This window comes from Oryzias latipes, chromosome 15, assembly GCF_002234675.1.
Source record: "Oryzias latipes chromosome 15, ASM223467v1".
In the NCBI taxonomy this organism is placed as follows: domain Eukaryota; kingdom Metazoa; phylum Chordata; class Actinopteri; order Beloniformes; family Adrianichthyidae; genus Oryzias; species Oryzias latipes.
In genome coordinates, this window is record NC_019873.2 from 20,176,897 (window position 1) to 20,196,942 (window position 20,046).

The 20,046-nt window shown below is 36.4% G+C and overlaps 1 protein-coding gene across 2 annotated transcripts in view; it reads left to right on the forward strand.

Moving 5' to 3' along the window:
• The window catches only part of prkg1 (protein kinase, cGMP-dependent, type I), a 97,215-nt gene that overhangs the window by 24,638 nt on the left and 52,531 nt on the right, over positions 1–20,046 (forward strand). For both annotated transcript variants that reach the window (NM_001104714.1, XM_011484130.3), the window contains 1 exon segment: positions 6,909–7,022. In NM_001104714.1, coding sequence (NP_001098184.1) covers positions 6,909–7,022 — 114 coding nt within the window.

Here is a 20,046-nt window from a genome sequence, read left to right on the forward strand (position 1 = left end):
CTCCCTACACTTTCTCCGCTGCTTATCTCTGTTCTTGTTTTGTTCTAGCAACTCCTATACATGTCATGGGATCGTTTATTTTTTGGCTCTGATCTGATCCATAGGCTATAGTCGTGGGACTAAAAGGCATCGTCTAGCCATTTTAAACAGGGAAACAGTTTTGAGAAGAGTGGAAGGATAATTATTAAGTGTTGATGTGATAGAATCAATGAAATGAGGATAATCATGAATTCCTCACCAGGGGCAAGTGTCACTTCAATGTTTTTTATGTCACTGATTTTAAAGACCCGCTCCGATGAAAATTGTGTTTGTGGTGTTTTTATCATGTTCTTTTTTTTTTTAACTTGTCCTGTTCCTTCTGAACGATCTCTGAGGTGTTTTTCTTGAAAACTTTGTAGTTTTCAGCTGTTCTACTTATCTAAAATATTTGAATATTAATGAGTCTCTTTGAGGCATATTGTTAGGATGTTAGCTCACGAACTTTAAAACTAGATCAGTTTTCCTGTAATAAATACTTTTTGACTAGTTTTCTATTTTATTTTTATACATTATTCCAGAATTTTGGAAAGTTATCAATTACTTTAACATTTGTGTTAATTGTTTGGTTTCCAAACACCACTTATCCAAACTTAAAAAAAAAATAAAACAGAAAGGAGGCATCTGATACATACGTTGAAAATGACTCTATGAGGGGCAAATCAAAATCCCATGTATGGCATCCAGGGCTACTATAATTGCTTTACACTGCTTGGCAGTATTTTAAGCCACAACATGCTCTCTTGCAGCATGATGATGTGATTGGAGAATGTGTGCAGTATTTGTAGCAGACAGGACTGGGAGCAGGAGCTGAAGCAGCTAGAGCTGCACCCTGCTGACGCATATTCAAAACAAAGCGATCAAATATCCCCAGGTGATGGTGACAGAGTTAACATCTCACAGTTGGAGAAATTCTCATCGTTTGCATTCCGCAGTTCAAAGACAAAACATCTTTCCGTCAAACTCCGGCAGCGTCACGATCTGTCCCTGCTTTTGGCACGACAAGCAGCATCCTGCTGCTGTGCTATTCTGCCACCTCGCAGCGAAACAAACACTTTTCCTCAAACAACAAATCCTATTCTTAATTGCCTGGATGTCCTGAAATTTAAGGAAACTTTATGTAAATTTAGGAACTAAGTATCTTAATTCTAACTTGAAATCCTATTTTCAGACAGGCAGCGTTAGTTGAAAGCTCCCACAGATACTTAAATCCAATCAAGGTCAGACCTTTGCATTCATATATTTTATGTGTCTAATTTAAAGCTGGTCTAACTCGTTCAAAGCTATCTCCAAACAAAAATATAAAAGTGCTCATACTGTTTTTCCTCTCTGCTTGTCATCTTTATTTAGTTTTTTTTTTTTCAAGTTAAACCCCTGCTGTCCTCAAGTAAAGACTGTTTTTTTTTTGTTTCTAGCTGAAGGGAATAAGATAATAAGTTCAAACATTGCACCTTATTATTCTCGCATATAATTATTTTTTTGTTGTTGCTGTTTTTAAAGCCATAATTTATTGCTATGTCATTATTTTTAAATGTAAAAAGAAACCATGATCATTATTTTTGAGAGCCTGTTTTTTTTCCAAAGGGTTTCTTGTTTCACCTAATTCTAATGAGGGGTTTGACTTTTTATCATTTCTCCACAAATAAACAATATGCTTGATTTTCTTCTTTTACCTTGTAATAGCCCTGAGTTCTGGTTTGTCCCTGCTGAATAAATTTCCTGCCTTCAGCCCGGTTTCTTCCCATGGCTATAAGCTCACTGAACCATATAGACAAAAAAAGAAAGTTACATGTTTTTCTCTGCTGGCCTGAAGTGGGAGTAGTCAACTTTAATCCGTTAACACCTAAAATATGCAATGATAATGACCTGTTCTTTCAGTTCAGTGACAGCACAATAGAACAAGGTCTTCCAGAAATTTAAAATGACGGTGTTGGGTAATTTGACCCCTGAGCTGTGCTGAAAAAATATGCTCCATCAAGATGGGGATGTTAGTTTTATTCTATCCTATGGGATTTGAACTCCCCTACATCCTGTTTCTCTGTGTCTATTTTATGTCACTCGAAGAACGTAAAAACTCGGTCAGTGGAAGAGCCAAGAGGCAGAAATATAATACTGTCCTCCACCTGACCCCTGAAACCCCTGACACTTTATTCGTGCAGAATCTTGTGGTTTTTGTGAATTAATTTTGCAATAAATTAGTTTACACTCATCAGTTTTATTCAAGCTGTTTTTTTTGTCTTTTTTGAAATTGTTGGTAACTAAGCGCTGATTTGAGTGCTGTGGACAGAAAATTAGCAGATGCACATTCACGCTGTTTTTTATCTGCAAAGTCTTCAGGTCCAGCGTGAGACAAAGTTAATCCGAAAGCACTTGAATTTTAAATGAAGCCAGACTCTCAACTAATCTTGAGCCAAATTGCGCTTCAAGGTCTGCCCTGATGTCCTGCTATGTAATGCACACACAGAATTTAAATGAACCAACAATTAGCCCAGCTACACAACCTTAGGGGAGGATGACACACTGTTATTCTGACGCTGAAAAGCAGCGATAAACATGATTTTTGACTTCTATTATCGGATTCTTTGCTTGCAGTCAGACGTCATATGTGAATTTTAAAAAGCTCAGTGTTTCCAGATGAGCTTACCTTTCCTTCATTTCATAGTAAGAGTCCCTGTTGTTCATATTTGATAAATTATATAATATCTAAAAACTGAGAAACATCACACAGACTCACAGACAACTCAAGGGAGTTTTATAAAGCGTGCTTTGTTTTTCTTAAGCAACAGGAAATGAGCGGAACACCGTTTTTGTGTGCTATCGTTTAAGGGGGAGCGTGTGAACTTCCGGATAGCAGCTTCTAAATCCAGATCCCTCATGGATCTCCAATTCAGGAATAATTGAATTATTTTTCTTCCTGACAGTTTCCTCACAGTCTGCAGAACACAGGCTTCCAAAAAAAGAAACGTTTTGTGACACAACTTATCTGTTTAAGGATGTCATTACAAGGCACATGTCTACAAAAAAAGTTGTCTTTTAATAAGGCATTGTTGCTAATGCTTGACTGCCCATCAAACCAGCCATATTTTTATATTTACTCTACCAAAAGTATTCGGTTACCTGCCTTGACTCACATATGAGTCACATATGAAGTGCCATCCCATTTCTGACCCATAGAGTTCAATATGATGTAGGTCCACCTATTACAGCTTCAACTCTTCTGGGAAGTCTGTCCACAAGGTTGAGGAATGTGTTTCTAGGAATTTTTGTCCATTCTTCCAAAAGTACATTGGTGTGGTCACACACTGATGTTGGTCGATATGGCCTGGCTCTCAGTCTCTGCTCTACTTCATCCCAAAGGTGTTCTGTCAGGTTCAGGTCGGGACTCTGCCCAGTCATTTGGTCCGGTGCTGCACAGGAGCATTTAAAGAAATGACAACTTGCCCAGAATCGAGCTGCCAGGGAGGCTCTGCTCCTATTGGACCAATGAGAATGAAATGCACACCATTTTAGTTTGGGTGAGAGTATAAGACAAATTACAACTCAGTCTTCTATCCTTAAAGAGCAACGCCATCTTTAAAAGATGCCCATAAGTTTTGGTAAAATATTATATAGTGGGTATTTTCACCAATACCAAACTCGTCCGGTCAGCTCAGGTGATTTCCTTTTCAAGATCCAATTGTAGGAAAGGAACAGTGCTATTTTGATCTTTTGTTGCATGGAATCAACTTTCTGGGAGAACAAGGCTTATTAATAACAAATATCATTTCAAGAAGATTTTAAAAACCAATATACATGGACTATTTACAATAACTCTAATGATTTGTTGTTATGAAATGTACTTTTTTTTTTTTAAATAAAAAAAAGTATATCAAATGTTAATAAGAAATATTTCGGGGGACATCAGGTAAAATGGACAATAAGGTTAAAATAGGCTACCAATTTCAGGTGTTTAACAGTTAACAGTCAATAAAGGCCAATAAAATATAAAATTCAAACTGTTGCCACAACCATATTTGACATGCAACAAATTATTATGGTTGCTCTGGTGGGCTGGTCAAAGCCTTGTAGTAAGACTGCATTTTGTGTAGACTTTTTAGATTCTATTTTAATCCTGACTTTTACTGTATATAATTTTTAAACACCTTGGGAGCATCATTCATCGTGCATACAATGATAATAAAAGAAATGCAGATTTATATATTTTATAATGGAATGGATGCTTTATTTAAACTCAATTTTTAAAGCTTTTATTAAGAAATATTTTTTTACCCCCACCGTATATATGATCTGTATGCATGTGTCATGGTTATATGGGCACATTTATTCCTGCTAAACTTAGTTCAGGAATTCTTTTTTATATAAAGTCCAATGACTTTCCTTTTTCCTTTGAGAAGTCCTGAAGTGCACGGGAAGAAATATGTTGTTCCTATGACAGAGATAAACATCAGTGTGCTAAAAGGAGGCAGGACGAAAAAAATAAAGCAATGCACAATGAAGTTTTTTTTTTTTCCAAAGTTTCCATTTTTGTTTGTCATGTTTTTAAAGTCTGCAGTTGTTCGTCATCATTGAACCTTTGTGGGGTTTTTTTTGTTTTGATTTTTGTTGGAATATTTAATCTTTTAAACTCAATTCATCAATTCATTCAGTTGCTTTGCTTTGGAGAAATCGTTTTACCTTCAGTTGTCTTTATCAGATTTAGACTGGCAAGATGAATGGGGCACTTTTCAAACAAAAGCATGCTGTTTTTCATGAAGTCTTTTGTTTTTGAACTCTTGAAATTATGGTCAAAATATAAAGATAGTCTTAAAAAAATATACTTTCCACATAAAAAAGAAGTTTTGTACATAAGAGGAGTTTTCTAACAAACAGATTAAAGATGTGAGAAACAAAAAGAAATACAGGAAACAGAAGCTAAAATGTTTGAAGATTTAGAGGTTTACTTTAACAAAATGCAAAATGAATACTAAGTCCTATAATAAGGAGCAGTTTCTGGCAATTTCATTATTTTTTGTCAAAGATTATGACTTTTTGAAAAAAAAAAGAAAATACGTCAAACTGTTTTCTTTTGTGTTACACTCCCACTCTCATCATCCCATCATATTTGGTTAGCCGCCTTGAGCAGACTAGAATTGTTTCCTTTTGGATTTTTCTCAGTGCGTCAGAGTTAGGGTCCTGCTGGAATTGTAAGCTTCCAGGAAGGCATATACATCCTTGATGATGCTTGTTTTAGCTCAGTGACTGTACCCACCAACAGTTACAGGGGCAATAAGACTCCCATATTGTTAAAATAAAAGATGAATGTAGTCCCTTCTGGTCTTGATTGAACACTTCCAGGTGGAAGGATTACATGTGCTTGTGCAAAGTGGTAGCGGCTTGCATAATTAGCATAATTGAGCATGGCGTTGCAACAAAGGCTGGCACGGTTTTTGTATTGATCAGCCACATTATCGTAATAAAGTTGTGGCTCGGCACAGACGCACATTCTGTTACTGAATTTAAAAGCAACGACAAAATTCCAAATTTGTTGCAGTTCCTCAAATGTCCACTGGAGGCTGGGTTCAAAAGGGGACTATTTACTATTATCCCAGCAATTTCAGGGCAAAGGCGTGTACACTCTGTTCTATTTCCTATTAATGACATGTTTTAAAGTTTTCAAAGAAGCTGTTTGGATATTATTAGAACTTACATTTGTGTAGAATTGAATTTTAATACAAAATTGGGAGTTTTTTTTTTTAAATTCAAAATTATCTACCAGAGATAATTAAAATGTCTTTTGCTATAGCTAGCTATTTAGTAAAATACAATTCTTTGCCAAATACTATAAGGAAATTGAATAGAACTTGTGTAGCTACTGCAGCACAGCAACATCCAAACACAAAAGAAGTTCTATTGTTTTGTTTTGATATGAAAAACATTTCATGGTTGTTTAAAATCGAATCAGTATAAATTAGCAGTCGAAGTGTCTCTTGTATTGCATTCTTCCAGACATGTCAAAGTTGCATATATTGACTTCAGAAGCAGATTTTGAACTCTGTATGAATCCATATACATAATGATAATATAATTTAATTATTCCCTCAGAAACTCTGTTTTTGTTGTATATTAGTTCCGAGTGATCAAAACATTCCATTTACTGCATTGCATATCGCTTTACGCAGATGTCTGTGTCACACTAGCCTTATGAGGATGGAGACTGTAGATTGAACAAAAGTTTATATACTGTTTTAAAATCAGAAGGTCGAGTCACTCTGACTGTCTCTGAAAATGGATATACGAGTCCTCTATTACACTTATTGAACTAAGGCGTTTATATAATCTGCAAGAACAGAACAATTAGTTAGACTGCACTAAGAAGAACAAAGACCTTTTAGAAATACATGTACTGTTTAAACTGCAGTGCAAAGTGCACATGCCTACCTCCGTTTTTTGTTTTTTTATTAAAATAAAATGACACATAGAAATACAGTAACAGCACAATAATGATAAAGCCCATTTTTGAAATGATGGAGAAGGATCCCACATTTTAAGCAGATAACAACATGATTCAAGTTGGATCAAGCTGCCATCATGTCAGTATGCAGCTCCACATAAAACACTGCTTTCCAAATCAACCACTTTGAAATTTCAACTGATGGTTAAATAGGGCTGGCACCACAGATAAAATATATTGTATCTATGTGGAAACTGGCCATGAGAACACTAAAACTGGGGGTGGAAGATAAAAAAAAAACGATTTTTTTCTTTCTTTTGCAGAACAAACCTCTCTTATCCTGCACAGTTTGAAGTGGATTTTTAAAGTACCTTCTGGACTGACTAATTGTAATCATAGTATTTTGTAGACCTAATAGCCTGTATTTTTCTCCATGTTTTAGATGGGAAGGTGGAGGTGACAAAGGAGAACCTGAAGCTCTGCACCATGGGGCCGGGAAAGGTGTTTGGAGAGCTGGCTATTCTCTACAACTGCACCAGGACAGCCACTGTCAAGAGTGAGTTTTTGCAGACACCTGTAAAATTTCCACATAAATCTGTGCTATATATGTCCATTCGCTGCCCAGGTGACAAGCTCACATTCACCCAGTTGAAACCTGCTGGTTACGTGTGAAAGATCAGGGTCTTTTGGGATCATTTTGTCACATGAGGAATAGTTTTACGGGACACCGTGTTAGCATTGTATATGACCTGTGTTCTAACACCACCCATCACTAGTGTGTGTTTTTACAACACTTTAGTTAAGTGTCTTGGCAAGACCCCCCAGTAAGCTGAATTTCAAGGTTTACTGCATCAGCTCTGTCATGTGTTAAAGCTTTGGCTTTGAAGGATGCACAGTGTGTGTGAGTAGGTGGTCTCTCAGCCAGCTATTTGAATAGTCAGCCTGATAAAGTCAAGAGAGGAAACTGAGGAAGGACAAAGCAGATGGTGGTTTACACACATGTAAGAGCTACTTAGATCATGTGTCAGGATGAAAAAGTGTGTTTTGGTGCGTCAGGAAATGGGAACGAGTTTAAAAATGTGTCTTTTAGTAGAATAATAAAAAGACAAATGATGGGATGCTGTTGGATGGTGGATGTAAGATTTTTGGCTGTTCAAATGATGAAAAATGAATGTAGGTGGGAATCTGGAGTAGGCTTGAAGAAAAAGACATGGTGTACCACTGTTTCTGTATCATCTGCTGAGACATTTCCATATGTTTGGTATCTCTGCTTGGGTGGTAAATCAATACATGACCCAGATAGCCACAGATGTGCAAAAGAGCAATAGTTCCCTTGGGCGCAAATACAAGGGCGAGTTGAAGTGTGAAGGAAGCAGGTCCGACAACTGTGTGACTGTAAGGTTCTGCTCTCTATGTTGACCGCTCTGAAGCCCCTATGATCTCCTTCCACAAACCAGCCAACCTGATGGGACTTCCAGCTCTTGTTTCTATGGCAACAACTAACCACAGGGAAATGAGCCAACTCTTACGGGATAAATTATTCTCTTTCCCACTGGCGACTGAGCGTCTGTCTTTTTTCTTTTGTGTATTAGTTTGCTTGCCTCCAACCCATGTTCTTGTAGATACTTACATCAGAGCTGCGTAATCAAAACACATGGATGGAACAAATGATGTAATTGTCTACATGGTCTGAAGTGTGTTTACAGCCTAGTGGGGTCTTTTACACTGTCTCTGAGGATGACTGCCTCCGCTTTAATTCGTGTCGACTGTACAGAGGATTTCAGTTGCCATCATGGCTATTAGAAGTGAGGTCTCTAATGGAAATGATGCAGCCACTAGTGTGTACTGAGGTTTAACTTCCAATCAAGCGGTTTAATTTAATATGTGCCTTTGGCTTTATAGCAGGATACATCCTCAGCGTGATTTTAATTGCATTCCTTGGTATCCTAAGTGACACACATGAGTTATTACATCTTTAAAACTTAGATCGGAGACCCTTTGATGTCGACTTGTCAAGAAGTTTAGCCTTAAACTATGTCCCCACCTCCATCCTTTGACCAAAAACACCATTAACAACCTATAGTGAAAAGAAGCAGAGATTGTTACAAAGAAAAGGTATGCGTCCAAGTTTCTAAAGGACCCAATAATAAATTGTTCTTGCAGTAATGTATGAGGGGCCGTATAAGACATTATTTATTCTGAACCATTCACATTCATACATTCTTGCTCTCACAGTCATATATACTCTCTTTCGCATACATATATTCTCACTTGCACATCCATATATTCTCTCTCTCGCATGCATATATATTCTCTTACGCATTCATATATTCTCACTTGCACATCCATATATTCTCTCTCTCGCATGCATATATATTACTTTACACATACATACATTCTCACTCTCATTGTCACTCTTAAAAAAGAATGTATGTATGTGAAAGACAAGTATATATGAACGTGTGAGGAAGAGTTTATATGTGTGTGTGAGAGAGGAGTATGCATGAAACGGAAGTTACTTTGCATGAAAAGGAAGGCACTTTGAATGAAAAGGAAGGCACTTTGAATGAAACGGAAGGCAGATGATTTCTCGTGCTCTGATTGGACGAGAGGCCGCCACCTCCCATTTTGAACACACTCTAAACCCTATCACTTGTACTGACTCATAACTATTAAGGTTACACAACTTAAATGTCATTTTGTAGTTGATTCAACTATAAAGTATTAAGCTCTATCATGATTTTTTCAAATTTAACTTAACAGTGCTAAATATTTTAAAGCTCATTTGTATCTGGCACTCAAAAATTTTAAGATCCGTGAAGTAACGTTATGACGTCATCACGTACTGGTGGGAGGGTCTTTCGTTTTCTCTACGTTAGCTCAGGTGGCCATGTTGGATTTGCCGAATGCGAGTATGCGACGTTTGAAATTGAAAGTCGAGCATTTTATTATTCTGCAAAGCGTTGCGATTTCGTCCCGCTTCAAGACGCCCCAACCTCGGGTTTTTTTTTCATCCGCCTCATCGCTGATGGTGCCGTCTTGTCTTCAGCCCTGATTTAATTTGGTAAGTATCGTTCATGGTTTATGAATGAATGCTTTAAAAATGCTCTTATACTACCGTAAATGTGGTTTACTGTTGTTTAAACATATGTGTGTTATGATTGTTTTAGAGATTAATGTGGAAATGTATACATGATTAGTTTGTCATAGCAGACGTATGGCGAGCCAAACCCAAAATGCATTTCTGCCCGTAAGTTACGACAGTGATGAGGTTTTTTTTTTTTTTTTCAGAGGTAGAAATGATCTGTTATGCTGCAATCACACTAAACATGATCCGCGTGTGAAATTCGCGTTGGAGGCCTCTGTCTGTGGCTAAAGTTTGCTGCTGGACATTTGTCCAAAAATGTCACTCAAAGCCTCTAACGGTTGTGTGGGAGGAGCTACCGCCAACAGTTTTAAGCCTGGTTGCTACATGGAAGCATTGGGTTTTGAATGCAGCTTTAAGCTTTTATAAATCACTGATCTCCGTTATAAAAAAGGTTTTTGTAAAAATAAATTAATCAACGTGCTCGTGTTGTGTTCAGGTACCGAACTACAGAGTGTTCAGTGTTTCACCTCCAGGTAGACGCCAAGGCCAGCGAGGTAACTTGTCTCAGTTATTTGTCTAGAGCTATTTAAAAAAACAAAAAATGCAATAGGTTGTGTAGTGCAATAAATGTTTTTTGATCAGAATATAATTGAAACATTTTTTAACATTGAAAAATCTCTTTTGGACTTTTTCAGATACTGAACTTCAGAAACTGAACTTCAGAAAGTTCACCAGAAAGTCACCATTTCACCAGAAAAGAGGTGTCAGTGGGTGAGTTTTATACTTATTTAATATATTCATCCTGAACTATTACCATTATTAGATTTATACGGCAGCATGGAAACATTTATGCACATTTTAACTAGCCAAAGGTCTAAATAGAGCTGAAATTATTTACAATTTAACTAAACATATTTAGATTGCAGGCTGAAGGTGGCACAATGGAATGGAGGTGCAAGTTGTGTTCTGTTACTTTGGCACTATGCAGTACTACATATAATACTGCAGTACTACATAGCCAATATTCCAAAGTGTTTCGACTGCCATGTATGTGGAGACACTTTGGAATATTGTCATGTCTTTATGACAGTATATTACAATAATAAAATGATGTTGCATTAGCACCATTCCATCATTTGAAACCATGAAAACTCATCTGTCAAGATCTGAAATGGATTTATGTAGAGTAGATGCAGTCAGAAGAAATTGTGCAGTTTTTACATGTTTGTGTAACTTAAAGCTGCCCTTTTCTGAGACTAAGTCCACCAAAACAGACAGGAACTGGCCAGCTTGGTTAGGATTTATGACCTCCAGGTGAATTTCTAATGTGCATAATTCAAAAACGGATAACAAATCATTTGTAAACAGCTGTAAGAAGCCAAGGTGTAACTTGCCTTAAAAATGACTTTGGGTCTTTGGCCTGAAGTGGATCATGACATAAACACTGTATTGTACTCTCACTAGAAATAGACATCTAGAAAAGGTATCATTTTATTATTTCTTAAAGTTCCTTAAATAAATAATGGAAGTGTTTGCTCTGCATTTGCTTCAAAGTTAATGGATATTTCTTTTTATTCTTTTAGGACCAGCGTGACGTGAACATGAGACGGGCACTTGTCCTCCTTGCACTTCCTGTTTATCTGCATGAAGATGCCTCCAACTTCTTCAAGACCTGTACAGTAAGTGCACACGACTCCCTGTCAATGCTTTTCTCTAACCCTTTAATATTGATTGAGATTTTATTGAGTGACATAATAAATAGGGCAATTGTTTGTAGTTTGTAAACTGAGTGATATTTTTAAATGGTTTTAAAAATGAGACGGAAGATGAAAGGCGAACATCAGGGACTCCTGATTGGAAGGAGTGGAGTTTCGTTTACCTTTTCTGCTCCTGATCCATCATTATTTGAATAAAGAAAAATGAAGGTTTAGTCTTAAATTATTTTATAAATGTCCTTCAGAAAAATGCTAAAGAACTTTTTAAAACACAATTTTAATTGGAGTTGGTCCTTAAAACATCATAGCCAGTTGATTAAAAGCTAACAGAATGTTAGCATGAAAAGATTCCTATTGACAGATGGCAGGAATGTCAGTTTTGGACATTAGTGTGATGAATATCTTTGAGGGTCTGAACTCATCTGTGTTTTTTGTTTTGTATTTTCCAGAATACCAGACCTCACAGACACTTCTGTGGGTATCTTCTCAGTTGTCGTGGTGACGCTCCGGATGCTGCCGTCAGTGGTCCCACACATCTGGCTGACTAATCTCTTCTACTCTTCGGGGACATCTATGCTCTGGACCTACAGCACCCCAAAAAACTTGAACTTGCCTTCATATTTATTCAGAATGCTGTCTTGAGCCTTGAGGACAGCAAACCACTGAAAGGACATTTATTGACGCTGAAGAATGTTTCGTTGAGTGAGTCTTCCAGAATGGACTATTTGTTGGTTTAAGTGTTATGTAACTAATGTGTTTTGTTGTGATCATTTGCTTTTTCTGCCGTAAAATACAAAACCAACTCTTTTTGTCAATATGTTGTGTGGCACTCTTATAATGCAGTTTTATTGCACTTATTGTTTCTTCATCCTCTTGATATTTGTGCTTTTTTTTTTAAAGAGCAATTAAAAAAAGTGTATTAAGCAATCACTATTGTGTGGCCTTCACGTTTGTTGGTTTTTATCAATGTTAGCCTTTAAAATGTAGTGGGGCAGTATCAATATCTCTGTTTAGAATACATTTTAAGCTGAAGAATTTTAAATATTTTCAATGCTACACATTTAATGAGTTAAAGAATTTATAAAGCATTTGAGTGAATTTTACATATTTTATGAGTTGAGTAATATAAAAATATAGTTAGTTAAAGCGTTTTTTAGTTGGAAAATATTAAAAACTTTAAGTAAATAATCTCTCTTTTATAAGTTGAGGAATCTTAATATTTTTTATATGAAATAATACAAATGTAAGCCAACTGACAATATGAATTTTAATAAATGTTAACTTAAAAGTTTTAATAATATAACTTAACTGTTGCGTAATCTGTTACAAAATAATTTTTAAATTCAGTCAACTCGCTAGGGATTACAGTGCAGACGCTAACATGAACCAGCAAGAAATCCCAAATTAACAGACTTGTGGTGTGGAAAGGTATGTTTTTCAGCTAGCAGGAATAATCAAAGTATCCGTTCTCTGTTTCAAAATGAGATTGCCACAAAACCGTATGTTATCTCATACTGGAACAGCTTTGGATGTAGAATTCAGTGGGAAAAGGTTTGGACCCTTTCCTGCCACAAAAGTATTTCATCACCAATAAAATCAGAGAAATTTCTTTCAAAATTCTTCACAAATTTTATCCAGTGAAACATTTCTTTACTAAGTTTAAAAAAGATCTGGACATAAACTGTTCATTCTGTCATTCCTCACCAGAAACTGTGCCTCATCTTTTTTGGTTTTGCTCTTTCACTCAACTATTTTGGAAAGATGTGATACATTTTATAAGAACTCATCTATGTGAAGATTATAGATTATTTTACGAGCATATTATTTTTGGATATTTTACACAAGAAAGACGTAATGCAGAAAAAATATATGTAGTTAATTTACTTATAATTATGGCTAAATACTTTATACACAAGTGTAAATATGCCAACAAAAAAACCGTGTTTTATGTTTTTCAGAAAGAAATGGTTTTGTATGTGAACAGTATTAAATCTTCCACTAACAAAAAAGCTGTCAGAACAGTTGAAACATGGTCTCTCCTGAAACTTTAACAGATTCCTTTGCCTTATTATTTTTGTTTTCTTTTTGCATAACCTGTTTTACATGGTTATCATTATGTTTTTTTGTTCATTCTCATGGCGAACGTGAAGATTGTATTTTGCACACAGTGGAGTTTTGTGTTTGGTATTTTGTATGTGCAAGATATTGTTAATAAAGTTTATTTTTTAAAAAAAACGAACCGGCAAGAAGTAGCCACGGGGGTCCTGCAGCCATCGGAACCTTAACAAATATTTCATCTCCACATCACCGTTGCCTTTTTTAAGAAATGACAGCTGGTTTTCCCACATTTATATGTAGTTATGGATCGAAAACAAGAGGAATTTGTTTTAATGTAAATGCGTGTTCCAGCGTCTACAGGAAGTGTCGCCCATAATTCACGCAAAGGCTCATGGGGGCTAGGAATAAGGTGGATACGGATTTTCTGTTTCGGTGGCACTTCTATTACCATTATTGGTATTTGAGACATTCCTTTGTGTCTCTAGAGATGCAGACAGATTTGTGACCACTTGAGGTGAAGATAAAATATTTCTTAAGGTTCCGATGGCCTGCTGCAGGACCCCCGGGGCTCCTCTTTCTGGTTCATGTTAGCGTCTGTTCAAAATGGGAGGTGGCGGCCTCTCGTCCAATCAGAGCACGAGAAATCATCTGCCTTCCGTTTCATGCAAAGTCACTTCCGTTTCATGCATACTCCTCTCTCACACACACATATAAACTCTTCCTCACACGTTCATATATACTTGTCTTTCACATACATACATTCTTTTTTAAGAGTGACAATGAGAGTGAGAATGTATGTATGTGTAAAGTAATATATATGCATGCGAGAGAGAGAATATATGGATGTGCAAGTGAGAATATATGCATGCGAAAGAGAGTATATATGACTGTGAGAGCAAGAATGTATGAATGTGAGAGAGAGAATATATGGATGCGTAAGAGAATATATGTATGCGAAAGAGAGTATATATGACTGTGAGAGCAAGAATGTATGAATGTGAATGGTTCAGAATAAATAATGTCTTATACGGCCCCTCATAGTAATGGGTGAAAAATGTACTCTCCCTCCTTCTTTTCACATTCCACCATCCATTTTAGAAGAACATAAACACTCACTTGAGCACAGGTGTTAGCTCACCTTTGCACAAACACTTTGCGTGATTGAATGAAATATTTCACACTAGTTGGTTTGAAGGCATAAGTATGCGTGTGTGAACACTATCGGTATTGTGTGCATGTTGACATGTGGACATTTTTGCAGCCAACAGGTGTGTTTATAACATTTGAGTGTGTGTGTGGACAGGCCCCCCCCATTCTAGATTTGTATTACATCTGAACCAGAACCGTATTGATAAACACCCAGCAACTTGTTGCTTTATGCTGCTTCACGGTTTACCCCCCTCCCCCCATTAATCACCCTTCTACCCCCCCTCTCTGACATCACTCTCTCTTCTTCCCTCCTTTCCTTTTCCGTCCGGTCCTACACAAAAAATCTACAAATACGATTAAAATGAATAAAGTTTGGCCTTGATTAGAAAAGGGATTTATTCAGACATACCTCTGGTTTCTCAAAAAATTCAGAACCCCTGTTGTTAAAGTAAAATATATCCAACACAAGAGGCCTTCAGCTCTCATCTGTTTGCTCAGCTGTTGGACAGGACAAGTGGGGAAAAAAAACAAAAAAGAAGAAGAACAAATAAAAATGTAATTTCTGGTTTTGTGGTGAACCAACAAGTATTTAAGGTCAATTTAGCACCTTATTAAGCTATTATAAGCAAGGATGTTTTCCCTCTCTTGTTTTTCATGTAGCTTGTATTTTATTAATCAACAATAAGAGATAACCAGCAATAACAGATAAGAGTTTCCAGCTCAATAAAACTCATGTCAGGGGCTTGTTGTCAAATATCAAAAAGGGAGAATATGAAAAACACAAGCGGTGGCATAACACAATAGTGTGATTTATAACAGCGCAAAACACATGAAATGATCAAAATCACTAGTATGTTTACAGATCAATCATAAAAATAAATCCAAAGAATGGATTTTTCAGGTATTTAAAATAGTTTGAATGTCTGCATGGGTACTGAAGTTAAAAACGCTTCACTTTGGATGCTTTGCAAATGGGTGTTGTCTCTTCCAGCTTTGGTGTAATTGAGCACAGCTATGTAGACAAATTATAGAGATTAGACCAAATTGTTCATTCATTAAGTTAAAGAATTCAAAGCGATTCTTACATTTTCGTGAATGTACATTCCTCTGGGACAGAGAGTATTGAGAAAATGGCATTCCTGCAATCTCTTTTTTATCCTCACGGCGATATTCTGTGAGGGCACTCTCTTGTTGTCTCCCAAAAGACATAGATCCTCCAAAGCAAGTTACATGTCAAGAAGCACTTACTACTGTGCAGAGCCCCAAGCAACCTCATCCAATCAATATGTTATGTTTAGTTTCCAGAAACAGACACTTAGGTGAGGAGCTATGGCTTTATTTGGGGATAGCCAGATTTAGCTAATCAGTTGAGATTTACGTTCGACACAAGATTTCCCTTAAATAAAACCCATCTGCATCAAATCCATACCACCTCATTTTTGTGTGACAACAGTTGTGAAGATGCTGGCCAAAGAAATGTGAGACAAAACAGAAAGATGATGAAAGCACAGCAATGAAAGAAAAACGAGGGAGGCACCTCTGGGGACTGCAGACAAAATAAAAACAATTTTGTCCGCAGACGAGTGAGGAGGATAGTGACATTTTGGTAGAAAAAAAAAATCTTCCAGCATCAAAATGTCAATGTATATTGAAGACCTAGACAGCCTGTTAGAATATCATGGCACTGCATAAAACTGCAGAAATGGGAAATGAAAAATTCATTGCGTTACATGAAAATGGCAGAAAAACGATATTGTCACATCGATGCTGTGATTTTATGAAGACCCATTATTTGGATTTTATTAGACAGTCATACGCTTCAAAATCACAACTCAATAACAGAACAAGGAAATCATCACAATGGAGATACTGCAACAAATTTGGTTTGACATATTTGCCTGGAAAGTGCCTCCAGCAGATAAATGCTTCATTGATTGCTTGGCGTTGAGATGGTTTGTTCTGCAAAGTAGAAGGGTAGTGGGTTGCATTCGGTTTTATACAAATATGGGTCAATATTTTTATAAAATATGTATAGTCAGAATATGTGATATTTTTGCAGCATTAAAAAAAAGGCCACAGGGGATTTAAAAAAATTAAAAACTTGGAATCAAAGTCAGCTTGCCTCAAATCAGACACTTTTCAATACATTTTGCTTTTTATTTTTCTGCAATTTTGAAGGTCATTTCAACGGAATGATACAAATAGGTCTGAAAACATCATTTAACAATCTTTAGGGAATATACTGGCTTCTAGCAATGTCTACACCTTAATTTTGACTCACCTGCCTAAATCTTTTGCTTCTATATGTGCACCTAAATCCATATAGAGTTCATCTTGGAGCAAACTGCTTTGCCAAGCATTGTGTTTTCAAACTATTCTGTGGGTTAAAATCAAGAAAGCAGAGAGGGACAATCAGGCCGGCATCACAACAAATCAAGCCCTTGCCATCTTAGGGAATAGCGGCAGTTAGTGCTATATCATGCATGCCAGAGATAACCACACTTCACTTCTGCAACACGTGAAACGTCAAAACACTGCACAGGAAGTAAAAAAAAAAAAAATAGAGCAGCCAGACTGTGTCTTAATGAGTGTCAGGAATCTGGCCGGCTTTATTTCAGAGGAATTTCCGTCTCTGCTGCCACTACTAACATAATAGGAGAGACTGATTGTCTGCTAGCTCCATCTGAATTAGAGTGATGCAAAAAGCTGTTGTCAGTCATCTTTGACGAAAAGCAGAGCTGAGTAAGGATCATATTTCAAGCACATGAAGGCTTTTACGTCTGAATGGATTATAAGGGCTAGGATCAAAATTTGATGAATTGGGGAGAATTTAAAGCCACAGTCAGGTGAGCTGTAGGCAGGGAGAGGTAAAAAAGAAAAGGGACGACTAATGCACTGCTGGGGATTTCCCAGCAGAGGATATCCATTTGCACACACATGCTGAATGCCTGTGAGTCTGCATTATTCACACGGCTTATGAATACCACACTGGTATTCATAGATATTTCAGTCAGAATTGACAAACATTTTTTTCTAATATAATTTAGAACTCCCAAAATGAAAACATCTTTAACTGCCTTTGCTTTGTAATCGTATTTAGAAAAAGCTGCATAATGGTTTGGGCAGATTTCAGGCAATTAAGGCATGATTAAAAAGAAAAAGGACTAAATGACCCAATTTCATCTAGATGTTACAGTAATCACTGGTCAAATCAAAGATGGCGTTATTTGTGGTGTTATCAGTTTGAGTTATTTCACACATCCATAAAGTAGCGAAGATATTCATTGTTTTGACAGTTTCTTTTCTGCCCAGCAGTTTCCACTACTTTATCTCTGGCACGATTTCAGCCAAGAGGCAAGACTCAGTTTTGCTTGTCAAGTTTCTTGACTGTACTACAGATTCCCAAGTGAGTGGAATGTACCCAAGCAGACACTTCCACAGAGTCCTTGGGAAAACTGTAAACATGCCGAAATTCTGCTAGCACTTATTTATTAATACTCTTTTCAAGCATCTCATAGTATGACATTAATCAAAAATAACCACAGAGAGGTCAAGAAAAATCTAAAAATTACAGTTAGAACTTAAGGTTTAGTTCTAAATTTCGATTTTTCCATCAAGCTGTTTATTTGACTTATTTTATATATTTAGCCAAATCTAACTTGCTGCACATGATGGATCTTTTGTTACTTAAAAGAAATGTGTTGCATAGTTTGCCTGGTTGGCTGAAAAAGACCAACAGGCAATATTTGTGCAGCTTATGCTCCATTTTTTCCTACTATATTTGCGATCATAACTTAACTTTACCGTCTGCCATGTAGCTTTTATTTGATCTAAAAACAACATTTTCAAAGGGATAAATGTTGTCATGTGAGACCCAAAGTATTTTCCAGCCAGGAGCTGTCTTCATCACTGTTGTTTTATCCACATTGTTAGCTGAATTCATGCTGTTACTAGCCTTTTTTCCTTACATGATAGCAAAGTGGGAACTTGATTAGCAATATTTAGTGTTTTTATTACTATGTATGTCTTTCAGTTGTGCTGTACATTTTTCAAGATAACACATGTGGCTTCACGCTGTAACTTCTAGATAAAAAAATGTAAATTTATGTGAAAAAGACATGACAGAAATCATGCAGAAAAAGATTGTAAGATGCCATATTTAAAGTAAAATCTATTTCTCACTTAACAGGAGTACGTATCAATGTTGTTTGAGTGGCTGAAAGATAAAATGATTGCACACAATTCTGTACATTGCTGATATATCTCAGTAAAACTCCATTTCTTTCTTTTAAAAATTCTGTTTCAGATACAATCAATAACGGGCCAGGATGTACTGGCATGTAATAAACAAATTCAATTGTCTGATGATATTAAATAAAATTAGAATTGAAAAAGTAAATTCAAACAAACTATAGGATCAGGGAAAAATATTAGTGGTTTATCTTCTGACCAATCAGTCTTTACCTATTTTCACTTAATCAAAGCTACAACAGCTTTACATGTAAAAAAAGAGTCACTATTGTCTGTTTGTCTCTGCTTCCTGCTTTTTTTCTTTTACAGAAGAACAAGCAATCATATTTGTTGTGAAAAATATTTTACTTTACTGGTCAGATTTTTTTTTTTGTATTTTGATAAATTATCTTTCCGTGTATGTAAATAAACGTTATTTTTAAATTTGCAATTGTTCTTGTACCGATTTTCAACGAAATATTTCCCAAAACTACAAAAACAACATGCTCTGTAAAACAAATTTCTGACTACACTATCTGGTTATAGATATAGCCACGAGCGAATGTTGCCACGAGGGGGCCCACGCTGGGGTATCATTGTGCCAGTCCCAAGCCCATATAAATACAGAGGCTTTGGTCAGGAGGGGCTTCTAACGTGAAATCTTTGCCTAGCCAAATATGTGAATCAGACCCATAAATAAAGTCAAAGAAGCCAGGCTGAGATGGTTCGGACATGTTCAAAGGAGAGACAGTGAATAAATTGGTAGAAAGACGCCAAGGCAAGAGGTCTAGAGGAAGACCAAAGAGGACGATTATAGATGCAGTGAAAGAAGACATGAAGGTAGCTAGTGTTAGAGGAGAGGATGCAGAAGACAGAGTTAGATGGAGGAAGCTGATTGGCTGTGGGGACCCCTAAAAGGAAAAGCTGGGGAAGGGAAAAGAAGACTTTCTGATTAGAGATCTTTTGCCTCCATTCTTTAAATGTAGTATTTCGTTAGAATTGAAAAGTGATCAAGTTATATTAAGTTATATCTGAATATTAAGTTTCATACATCTAATACTAAAATCATTTCACCTAAAAAAATCTTTCTTACAAATATCTTTTTCCAGACTCTTATTGATTTTAACAATTTGGAAAAGTTGAGATCACCTGCTTTTCATACTGACAAAATTATCTATTTATCTTACAAGGACATGGAAACAATGACCCATGCTTTTAGCACCTCTTAGGCAGCCATTTTTCACTCACTAGCAGAACTTGAGGTTGTCTTGGTTCATAGATTTCAATCCAACAGTTACAAGAAAAGACAGAGGACTCATATTTGTTGCTCTTAACATCAC